Genomic DNA, 12,362 nt, shown 5'->3' on the forward strand with positions numbered 1-12,362 from the left:
TCCAGAGCAGAGCGCGTTAGTTATGTGCCTCGCTTACACACTGATTAATACAAACAGGATGTACAGCAATACACAAATATCTTTACATAGGAAAAATAATTAAAATATATATAGGATATAAATATAAAGGATTAAAATATTACAAAACATAATATTTTCTAGCCTACATAAATCAGTAAAAAAACCGTACTTTCATGCCTTATTCATCTCGGGGGGCTTTTTCAGTTTATTTATAACAATTTGCTTTTGTATGTTATCATTATTAGCAGTATTATTTATTATATGCATATTTATATTTGTTTTTATGAAAAACAAGCTTAGATTTGCCCATCTGTCAGGTTTTAGACCATATGGGGCATAGAATGTGTATTAGGATATAACTCAGTTTTTTGAACACACTTCGTCATTATTGTTCATTTATTCGTTTGCTGGAAATTAGAATTGAATTTAGAAATAGTTTTGAAACAAATCTTTGCGCTTAACAAGCGAAATTAATTATTTATAGGCTAATGGATGTCTGTGCGTACAAGAAGTTTCCCTATCCATGAGAGTGAAAGCAAAAGTAAACAATGAGGCTCATCTCTCATTCTCACGCTGTAGTTGCTCTATTTAACTGTTTTGTCTCTAGTGAAGGGTTCAGTTTTTAAACTTACAAAGTCTGTCATGTAAATAGCAAATGCGCTATGGTGCGACGCAACTGACTTTTAAAGGGAATGGGAGATGAGACTCTGATTGGTTTATTCTCAAAACACACCAATAACTCATTAAAATAAGCTCAACCCTTTTAGACCATGCGCCATGCCGCAAGGCGGATTTTTCTGTCCTTATATTAGCAAAAGTGGATTCTGACACGCCCTTAATGCGTTTGCGCCCTGCGCTTTGCATTTTGCGCATGGATCGTCAAAATAGAGCCCTTAATGTGTCTTTCTATACAGTAGATACATGTTTCATGTAAATATACTTAATATGTAGTTGTTGTTGTTTTTTTCGATGTAATTCATCAAGAAATTCTGATTAAAAATAGATGACAGGTTCAACAAAACTAGTTTTCTGAAGGCTCATATGACAATGAAGGTTGAATAATGATTAACAATATTTTATTGTTTTATTGTATCATACAAACCCATAAGATTTCCACAAATCCACTGTACAATATGACGCACACAAGACAGTTATACATTTTTTGGGATCTACTTGTATAGCTAAAATTGAACAAACTTTTATTTAAAGGGCACCTATTTTACTGCTTTGACAAGATGTAAGATAAGTTTTTGGTGTCTCCAGAATGTGTCTGTAAAGTTTCAGCTCTAAATACCCACTAGTTAATTTATTATAGCCTCCAGAATCGGCCCATTGGAGTCTGAGTACAGTGTAGCTGATTTTGTAGCCTGTGGCTTTAAATGCAAATGAGCTGCTTCTCCCCGCCCACCAGTCACACGTGTGTGTCTGCTTCTCATCATGCGTTACATCAGATAAACAGCAGTCAGTGACAGAGACAGGCTCGGATGAAGCTGAAATACAGCTCATTAGTCAAAAATACCAAGTAAGTTTATTCCATGTATTTGCAGTTTTGTCAGTTTAATGGCTAATTCGTACGAATTTGTACAAGTTCAGACGTATGAAAATGTACGATTTTAAAAAGGAGGCATGGCACTCAACCACACCCCTAAACCCAACCATAATTTGGTGATGAGCAGATCATACTAAACTATATGAATTAGATTGTACGAATTCATATGAATTAGCCACTAAATCAAAAAGTTACGAACTGCTGTAAGATTGCGTTGGTATTTGTGGTGGAGTTTATTCAAGCCTTTCTGAAATGATAAGTCTCACAAAAATGCCGTTTGCAGTACACACACACACATATATATATATTAGCATTTACTGACACCACATGGCTATGGTGATTTTAGAGTTAACACATGTTTTAATGCCAATTTCTTTGCGAAAAAATGTTCTGTGGACATGTTTATACACGTTATTATAGAAACATGGTGCCTGTCAATCAATTCGGTGGGTGGGGAAAAGTACACTTCTACGTCACGTTGCAGTGGGCCTCAAAATCACTGCAAATTCGTCAAGAAAAGAGACTTGTTGGGTTTATATCACTCCAATATGACAGTGGACACACTATACTGTACCTACACAAAGTTCTGCCTAAACAACTTCCAAAGTTGATTTTCATTATAGGTGCCCCTTTAATAACATTAATAATAAGATAACATTAATTTTTTTTTTTAGCATTTGCTAACCAAAATAATCTATTGACATGTATAGTGAATATCATAATATCCAATATATTATTGCAAGCAATAATATATGTTTCCTTTGTGCAACTTCTTATGTACACTTAAAGTGATAAATCACCCACAATTTACTCATTTCCATGTTGTCTCTATTTAATTGTTACTTTTCCATTATAAGCAGAACATTCATGGTGCTTTTTCCCCCACAGCATTTCATCTTTTTCCACAAAATAAATAATATCAAAACCATCAGTGCGAGTAAATCACACAGACACAATTAAAAGGCTGAAAAGATTCCCGTTTTCTAAATATACCTGCATGAACATATTAAAAGCCACACAATTTGAACGCTCCCAGACTCTCCTTGCTTTGGATGTACCCTCACAAATTACACCAAAGAATGCTGCCAAACCCTCAATTTAAGAAATATCTGCACAAACACAAAAACTGGCATCCGCATGAACACAATTACACTCAGCAGACAGCCAAACTGTCAATCAAACATGCAAACACTGCAGACCGAGACCACAGCCAAGTCTTCATTGTGCTCACAAACACTCACACATGCACACACAAACAGCACTAAACATGTCTCTTATCTGGCTCCCAGCTTGAGTGTTTACTTTACCCGTGTCAGTGAACGGACAGTAACCCACAGTTACCAAAGATGTGTGAGACATGCTTATGCCAATGCAAGAATCGTAATTGCACAGCTATTTCACCAGACACACCTTAAGCTAAATGACTGCACAAGAGGCAAGGTTAATAACATTTAAAAAAAAAAAAAAAAGTTCAAATGTGGGACATGCTGCCTTTCACTGAAAATGAATGCATGTCAATACACCAACATACAAACATGCAATAGACCTGAACAGTACAGTGGCTTTACTTTATATCTGAAACTTAAAAAGAAATCTGTGTTTCTGAAACTAATGAAGACAGTACAGGTCAATGATATACGCTCACCGGCCACTTTATTAGGTACACCTGTCCAACTAAATTTCTAAACAGCCAATCACATGGCAGCAACTCGATGTATTTGGGCATGTAGACATGGTCAAGACGATCTGCTGCAGTTCAAACCAAGCATCAAAATGGGGAAGAAAGGTGATTTAAGTGACTTTGAACCAGGCATGGTTTTTGGTGCCAGATAGGCTGGTCTAAGTATGTCAGAAAGTGCTGATCTACTGGGATTATCACACACAACCATCTCTAGGGTTTACAGAGAATGGTCCGAAAAAGAGAAAATATCCAGTGAGCAGCAGTTCTGTGGGTGCAAATGCCTTGTTGATGCTAGAGGTCAGAGGAGAATGGCCAGACTGGTTCAAGCTGATAGAAAGGCATCAGTCACTCAAATAGTAACCGCTCGTTACAACTGAGGTATGCAGAAGAGCAGCTCTGAATGCACAACATGTCCAACCTTGAGGTGGATGGGCTACAGCAGCAGAAGACCACACCGGGGGCCACTCCTGTCAGCTAAGATCAGGAAACTGAGGCTTCAATTCGCACAGGCTCATCAAAATTGGAAAATAGAAGATTGGAAAAACGTTGCCTGGTCTGATGAGTCTCGATTTCTGCTGCGACATTTGGATGGTAGGGTCAGAATTTGGCGTCAACAACATGAAACCATAGATCCATCCTGCCTTGTATCAATGGTTCAGGCTGGTGGTGGTGGTGTAATGGTGTGGGGGATATTTTCTTGACACACTTTGGACCCATTAGTACCAATCTTCTGATGGCTACTTCCAGCAGGATAACGCGCCATGTCATACAGCATGCATCATCTCAGACTGGTTTCTTGAACATGACAATGAGTTCACTGTACTCAAATGGCCTCCACAGTCACCAGATCTCAATCCAATAGAGCACCTTTGGGATGTGGTGGAACGGGAGATTCACATCATGGATGTGCAGCCGACGAATCTGCAGCAACTGCTTAATGCAATCATGTCAATATGGACCAAAATCTCTGAGGAATATTCCCAGTACCTTGTTGAATCTATGCCACGAAGGATTAAGGCAGTTCTGAAGGTCAAAAGGTGTCCAACCCAGTACTAGTAAGGTGTACCTAATAAAATGGCTGGTAAGTGTATTTTAATTATTTAGCCTGACATGTTTACTGTTCCAAAACTTTTAAAATATTTTTTTAAATAAAAAATATTGTGCTCAATGGGGGAAAAAAGTTATAGTTTTTCACCCAAAAAGAACTTATTTTAGAGCAGTAACCAAAATACCGTGATATTTTTATCCAAGGTTATCATACCATCAGAATCTTATACCGGCCCATTCCTAAGCTCTACTTTAAAACCCTGTACGCATGTTCACATGTGCAACGCTCATTGTGTGTGTCTGTGAACTTTTTGTCTGCCACCCGGTTTTTGGTCTGCTGGCTTGTTTCCATAGCAGGTTGCTGTGGCGCCCACTGAGGGTATTTGAATATGAATATGCCCCCCGATGGTGTGGGCATCACATTGGCTCTTGTGAAATAAATGCCATTAACTCTATCCACCCAGGACACCAGGGCATCTGTCACAGACCTGTCTATCAAATGCTATTCTGACCCATTGAAACAACAAGATTCCGAGACTTAAAGTAAGAGGCTTACAATAAACATTACAAAAGATCTTTTAGGCACGTCTAGACTGATCTATGTGCTCAGTGATTTGTCGGAAATGAGCAGCCTTTAAAATCGATATCAAGAAAAGGGGATAAAAAGAATATTGAGTTCAACTAAAAATATACCAAAAATGTGACAAAGTATTACCATGTTTTTAATAAGGGGGTTTACACAACACTTTTGATCATACAGTGTTTTGGAGGCATGAAAATGCAAACTTGCAAACAGGTCTCAAAGTGCAAGTCTTTTTGTGTGCGTGTTTGCAGGCATGTAGTCAGTGTTGCCAAATATGTTCAATGAAAAGTAGCAAAAGCTTGCTAAAAGGTCACCAAATGATGACGGTATTATGATGTCATCATGTCGTATTCAGGCCATTTTCATTGGTTTTGTTTTCATACAGCCCATTCAATATTATTCCAGCCAAATTCCTCAGAATTAAAGTTTTTTCATTCTAAAAAAGATTTTCATTTTTTTTTTACATTTCTGTTGACACAAAATGCAGCCCATTAAGACTATATAATAGTCTTAAACAGGGGCTGTTTCAGTAAGGAGGTTCAACCAAATCGGAGTTTAAACTTGAACTCTGACTTGACTTACAGTGAGATTTAAAACTCCGAGTTTTCAGCTGATCTGAGTTAGGTCAATCAAGTCTGAGTAGACTAATTCAGAGTTAAGCTCGCACTCTGCGACTTTAAAAGGAATCAATGGAGCGCAGATACTACAAGTCATCATGACAACATCTGAAAAAAAGAGATCAGCATTTTTTTCTCCAGCTGAACTTGATGTACTCTTGCAAAGTTATAGCAGTTAGTGTGGGAAAACATAGCTGCTCAAGTTAATGCATGAGTTTACATTTAAAATATTAAGTATAATAAAAAATTAAGTAATGTAATGTGTGACGTTTATTGACTTTTCACTTGAAAAGTTAGGAATTGGCCGTAATTTTGAAGTTATTTCAGATGTAATTGCATTAAATTACATAAAATAGGCTACTGCATAGTTTCTACAACAAATCTGACAGAACAAGAATGCATATAACCTTCACTTAATGTTGAGTGGAGATGTTTAAGGTTCCCACTTTTACACACGTTAATCAGTTTAAGATAAAATTTCTAAAATTGAGTTTTTAAAAGATTTAAAAGTGCACTTGTGTGTCTGCCTTTTTTATTGATCAAGTGGTAGAGGTTGATATGACATGTAGAATGTAAGCAGTACTAAAAATAGTTTTTAGAATGAGTAATAATCCTGTTAATCTAGTTACAGTACATGTCCTTGTAGAAGGTCAGTGAATTTAAGCTAATTATTTATTTTTTGCAGTAATATCAAAGGTAAAACTTAAAACTATACTATTGAATCTAATTGTAATTTTCCCAAAGAAGGACAAGCCATTCTGTAACTTTGTTCTTTGTGTGACTGAAATGTAGGCAAGAAATGACTAAGGCTAAGGCAAGAAATACCACTTTGTCTTTAAAAAAGGAGAGGAGACTGACAGAAACTTAGAGTTTGGAGAATAAGCCCTGCTCCTGACTAGGTTAGGTTATGGTAACTGACTCTGAGTAAAAGTTACCTTTCTTTCAGAAACAGGTTTGACTTACCCTGCTTTCTCGAGTTTGACAAACCTGCTATTTTGAAATGGAAAACCCAGAGTTTCTCTTATTTCAGGGTTAACATACTCTGAGTTTTCACCTAACCTCCATTCTGAAACGGGGCCAGGGTCTTTAAATGAAATGAAAATAATCAATAATGAGAGAACAGAACAAATGTTACAATAACAGAAAATCTGCCATATATATATATATATAAATATATATATATATATATATATATATATATATATATATATATATATATATATATATATATATATATATATATATATATATATACATACATATATTATACCAAATACAGTGGTTACGGAAAGTATTCACACCTTCTTAAATTTTTAACTCTGTTAAAAATAATTTGCTAAAATCATTTAAGTTCAATGTACAATGTACACACAGCACCCAAAATTGACACAGAACACAGAATTTTTTACATTTTTTGGATTTATTAAAAAAGAAAAAGTTAAATATCACTTGGTCTTATATTTGAATGATCAAAAAAGGTGCTAGTTGTGTGAGAAAATGTCTTGTATAAATATATTTTGTGATAAAATCTCCAAATTTGCAACAATCTGCTTCTATACAAAGTGAGATCAGCAAATACCCATCAAGAAACTTAGTGTTAAGGAAATCTAATAGACATCTTGGCTAAAACAAAACTAAATTTGAGCAGTCTATGAAAAATAGATTAGTCTAAAAATAGGCTAGTCATCAGTCATCAGCATCTTTGTCTGTGTCATTCACACAATTGCTTTGTAGTTGAATATGATAATCGGGTAATGCTAATGTTTTACAATCTGATACCATCAAAGTACAATCAAAGCTTGTTTTGAGGTCACACTTCTGCAAATATGGTACAGTTTTTTGTAAATGTGCTAAAAGCAAATAAAATGTCAATTGTTAAAATAGAGATTGAGACAAAAGGTCCACTTACCTTTAGGTAGTCGTACTCACACAAGTATGAAGGCTCTATGTCAAAGTGCATAAAATAAAGTCGTATTTGATATCCATCTGGTACTGTTATATTCCATTGTAGATCTGTGTCTTTCGGATAGGATTCAGGAAAGTTTGGAGACTTGATGGTCCCATACATGTCAAAGAGTGGGATGACCTGAGTCCACAGGGGCCACACACACTGGGCCAAGATCACAAATACACTGTGCAGTGAGCAGAGAGGGGGTTTATTTAAACCATAACAATGCTTCGATATTTAAACAAGATCAAACAATGTGTTTCATTATTCATTAAATAAGTTAACTAAGTGGGATTAATATTTAAAATTTAGGGAATTCATGACAAACAGCCTAATTACTGTTCGAGAACACTTAAATAACGTAAAATGTTACCTTTAAAATGTAAAGTTATGCTTGCTTACAGAACAGTAGCGTTACGTTACTTTCGTTTATTGGTAACCAAGAGACAGGTTTTCGTCGATTTTTCCGTTAGATTGCGTATCGCTCGGTTTATCGACTAAATGTATGTATGCTAATTTAATTATTACTTCATAAATTAACACATTTTCATATTGCAAGTAGCACATCAATAAACGCTTAGATTAAAGTGCTGACGGTGGGCTAATCTGTGCTAAAATAACCCAAGTAAATGATAACTATTGATTTCAGAATGGTCGAACATGATCAGTTTGTCTGTTACAACTTCTCAATGTAACGTTTAACTTGCAGGCTGTTTTACTGACGGACAAAGGTTAAAGGAGTTAAAGAGATGTTCTTACCGTGTAAGCTCCATGACTTGATTCGTTCCTCGGTCTGCTGGAAAGATGCTGTCGCCGTCCCGTCTGAACTCGACTTTTCCTCCACACGTCACATTGCAACTGTTTACAATGAGTGCTCTGCTCTCCCCCACGGACCGTGTGTGTGTGTGTGTGTGTGTGTATGTTGGAACTCGGGGCGGGCGCAATTAGTGTTTTCACCAGCTATAGCACAATATGTTATATTTCGGTATAAACAATAACATAACATGGGTGGTGTTTGTAATAAGCGAACAGCAATTTGCATAAGAAATCGATTTTCTTTTAATAAAAAATTGTAAATGCACAGTTGGACATTTTACTTTCCTAGCTATGGTCTTGCGTTGTCAAAATAAGTAAAAGAAAAAAAAAAGGGGGGGGGGGGGGGTGATTAAAGAATATTAGTATGGTTATGCATTAAAATTTGTTTAAAGGTTTACACGTGAATTCTGTCATCATTTATTCAGCCTCAGGAAGTCAATGGTTATAAGTTTTTTTAACATTCTTTATATATATATATATATATATATATATATATATATATATATATATATATATATATATATATATATATATATATATATATATATATATATATATATATATATATATATCCTCAAACTGGTTTGGAACACATTTAAGTGCTGACAGAATTTAAATTTTTGTGTGAACTATATTAGGCTGATTCATGTGTAACTTTCAAAAAAGTTGAATTGTTGACATGTTTTTTTTATATTAATTTACTCAAAATGATAATTTTAAATAAAAAATACAACTTAAATTAATTGTCTTCAAATGTAAATGAAAATGTACAAGACTCTCAAAATATCACCTATTTTAAATAGTTGTCATGTAATAACCTTTTCTAAGACCAGAACTTAAGTATAACTTGTGCTTTAGAGGGGCCTCCAAATCTTCAAGCCAATCATTAAAAGTTCTGAGCTCCTTTTCTGTCCAGTTGATCATGTAGTTTATCCACAATACTTATTTGGAATTTCACTGCTCTTTTAAACCATAGATCATACCTTGACATTATTATAATAACTTTTCATTCAAATATATTTATGATTGTCAGATGAAAATCAGCAACTAACATGAGCTTAATTAGATTTTAATGTCTGATAGTTGCAATAAATTTTAAGATCCAAGGACATAACTCTTAAAGAATGGGGGGGGGGGGGGGTCTATTATCATTGGTTTTTTAAGCAACTTACCTAAAGTAACCGGTGCTCCGGTTTCCCCCACAAGTCCAAAGACATGTGGTACATGTGAATTGGGTATGCTAAAAAACTGTCCTTAGTGTATGAGTGTGTGTGTGTGTGTATGGATGTTTCCCAGTGAAGGGTTGCGGATGGAAGGGCATCCGTTGCATAAAACATATGCTGGATAAGTTGGCAGTTCATTCCTCTGTGGCGATCCCAGATTATTAAAGGGACTAAGCCGACTAGAAAATTAAAATTTAAATAAATAATTTCTGAAAAAGAGCAAAGACTTTTGTAATCAATTTGAACCATTTGAACTCATCATCAGCAATAAATGTGTGCATATGCTGAAAAAATATTTTATAATATTAGTTATGAATTACATATAGTTCATCTATTGTTCTTTCAATATTTTCAATTCAAAAGCTATTTCGACCAATTCCAAAGCTAATTTTACCAAAATAGTCCAGTAGTTTGAATCACAGAGTTCTAATACTTAATATTACACACTCAACTATCCTACGTCAGTCTTATTAAATTTTTTGCCATTAAATTCCACATGAACCAGAAGGTGCTGCAGATTTTTATGTTAGTATGATGACTTATTTCCAGCTGAAACCAAATAAGTAGGGGCAGAGTTTTTCATTTTTGCTCTCTTCCTCTTATCTTTCCATCGCAGCAAACAGTTAGTGGCTATGCATATTTCGCCCAAGCTGTCAATCAGACATTATCAGAGAAGGACTGCCATTCCAGAGCAGAAGCAAATGGCTAAATTTTGAATAAAGATTACCATAACAAAGATTTTGTGTGTGTGTGTGTGTGTGTGTGTGTGTGTGTGTGTGTGGATTAACTTGCGTGGATTAACTGTTCATTTTAAGATTAACAATACCTATCTTTCCATTCACATATTTTTATGTGCATTTTGGAATTTCGCATTAAAAACGCTTAACAAAAATGCCAAGATGTGCATACATTTTGAAAATGTGCATGAAAAACTTATGCGCACACAATTGAATAGAGTACACTTTTACTCAAGAAACAAAATGTGCATAAACTACTATGGAAACACTTTTAGAGAGTAAATGCACATCATAAAAGCTCGTGCACATCAAAAAAAAAGTCATGCAGCTTTGTTTTAACAAATTATGTTATAACAAAAGTGGGCGCAATGAGACAGCATTAATGGACAAACCAGCAAACAGACCACACTGCACAAAAAGTTGAAATATTGTTTTGGTCATTCTCAAATAAAAATGCCCAAAGTAGGGCCCACGGGACAAAGTTGGCCCATTGTAACCTTTGATTTGGCCCACCATCCCATCGAAGAGGAGAGTAAGAATGATGGAGAGTGTTGGGGTGAATGCCTTTAAAACAGACATCCTCATTTTCAATTTAACATAACCTGTTTTCTTTGTTTTATTGTTGAGCTACAAAAAAGCAAACTGAAATTAAATGTTTCAATTAAATGGACTAATTAGGAGGACTATGCAGAAGACGTTGGTGAATAAATCAAGGCAAAAACTAGTGAAATTCTGAAATAAATTAGATTGTTTTGTTTTAACTGTAATAAGTTCATTATGAATTGAGAAAAAAATACTGTATGTCAACTATATTTACCTTTGACCCACTAGCCTTCATTAAGTTAGATTTTTGGCCCTACATAAGAAAAAGTTTGGGCACCCCTGGTCTAAAATCTCTTAGCCAAAGACTGTCATCAAAGACGTGTGGTGTTACTGCCTCCAGAAATAACCCAAAGAGAGGTCTCGCACCTCCAAAAGCCACTGCATGTTCATAGAGTTTGTCTTTTAGGAAGAAAAAAGAAAAAAAAAGGTTAATTCACATTTTTGGAAGGAAACATAGTTAAACATGCCCTAGCAAAATAAACATGGTCATTTAGCAGGTCATGTGGTTTAAAGTTGAAGTGCTACACTGGGATTCACATAGTATGAAGCCTGGCCTTCTTTGATTTGACTGGTCTATTGTTGAAAAGCAGTCACAGTTAGACTTTTAAAACATGGTCCCATCTCAACTGCTCAGGTTGATTAAAATTCACCATGATGTGTTTGATGACCGCTAACACCAGCTTGTTTGAGGTCATTTCTGGTGTGCATGTGTGTCTAATCCAGCTTTCTGATGGTTTATCGCTGTGGGGGACTGGAGTTGATTAATGTGTTTTAAACAAGAAGTTTTTAATTCCAGAAAGGTCCGTGCCCTACTGTTTTCTCACTCAGAGAGAGGTAATTGGACTGTTAGACCAACAGTGTCATAGCCGACAGATGGGTAATGAGCTGTGTGTTAAAAAGCCAATGAGACACAAAGGGTACCAAAAGTATTATGATTTACAAACATGTCCATTATGAAAGTGGCCACAGTAGAGCAATCTTCTTCGCAAATGTGAACTTTGTAGGTTGTCCGCTGCCCAAATAATAGGTGAGGGAAGGTCAAGTAAGGTCACATTAAATGCAAGACCAAAATTCATAATTTTTACCATTGTACCCCAGCACATTCTTAGAAATGAAGGTACGCGAGCTGTCACTGGGGTGGTACCTTTTCCAAAGGTACACACTTGTACTTAAAGGGTCTATACTGGTACCTCAATATATATATATATATATATATATATATATATATATATATATATATATATATATATATATATATATTAGTAAAAATTTTAAGAGGAACACTTTTGTACTTTTTAGGTACTAATATGTTCCCTTTAGGTATTAATATGGACCACCCCAGTTACAGCTCGCATACCTTTACTTCTGAGAGTGTAGGCACGTGCCTGTGGTGGCACATTCATGGAGGCCAGGTAGAAATAACATTTTAAATATAATTTTACTCCATTTAAGTCTTATATGTCACAAAATAATAATAAAGCCAGCCCTGATTGTACTAAAAAGATGCTTATTGATTTTTGCCATACTGTATTTCTAA

At 35.3% G+C, this 12,362-nt stretch overlaps 1 protein-coding gene across 3 annotated transcripts in view; it reads right to left on the reverse strand.

Annotated features, from left to right (window-relative positions):
* Positions 1 to 8,326, reverse strand: part of masp1 (MBL associated serine protease 1) — a 28,037-nt gene extending 19,711 nt beyond the window's left edge. For all 3 annotated transcript variants that reach the window (XR_008838968.1, XM_056474447.1, XM_056474448.1), the window contains exons 1-2: positions 8,206 to 8,326; positions 7,408 to 7,630 (exon numbers count right to left, since the gene is read on the reverse strand). Coding sequence is in view for 2 of the 3 variants with exons in the window: in XM_056474447.1 (XP_056330422.1) it covers positions 7,408 to 7,630; positions 8,206 to 8,219 (237 nt within the window). In the remaining variant the exon portion in view is untranslated. The remainder of the gene's footprint in view (positions 1 to 7,407; positions 7,631 to 8,205) is intronic.
* Positions 8,327 to 12,362: the final 4,036 nt, after the last annotated feature.

This window comes from Danio aesculapii, chromosome 15 (genome assembly GCF_903798145.1).
Source record: "Danio aesculapii chromosome 15, fDanAes4.1, whole genome shotgun sequence".
NCBI lineage: Eukaryota > Metazoa > Chordata > Actinopteri > Cypriniformes > Danionidae > Danio > Danio aesculapii.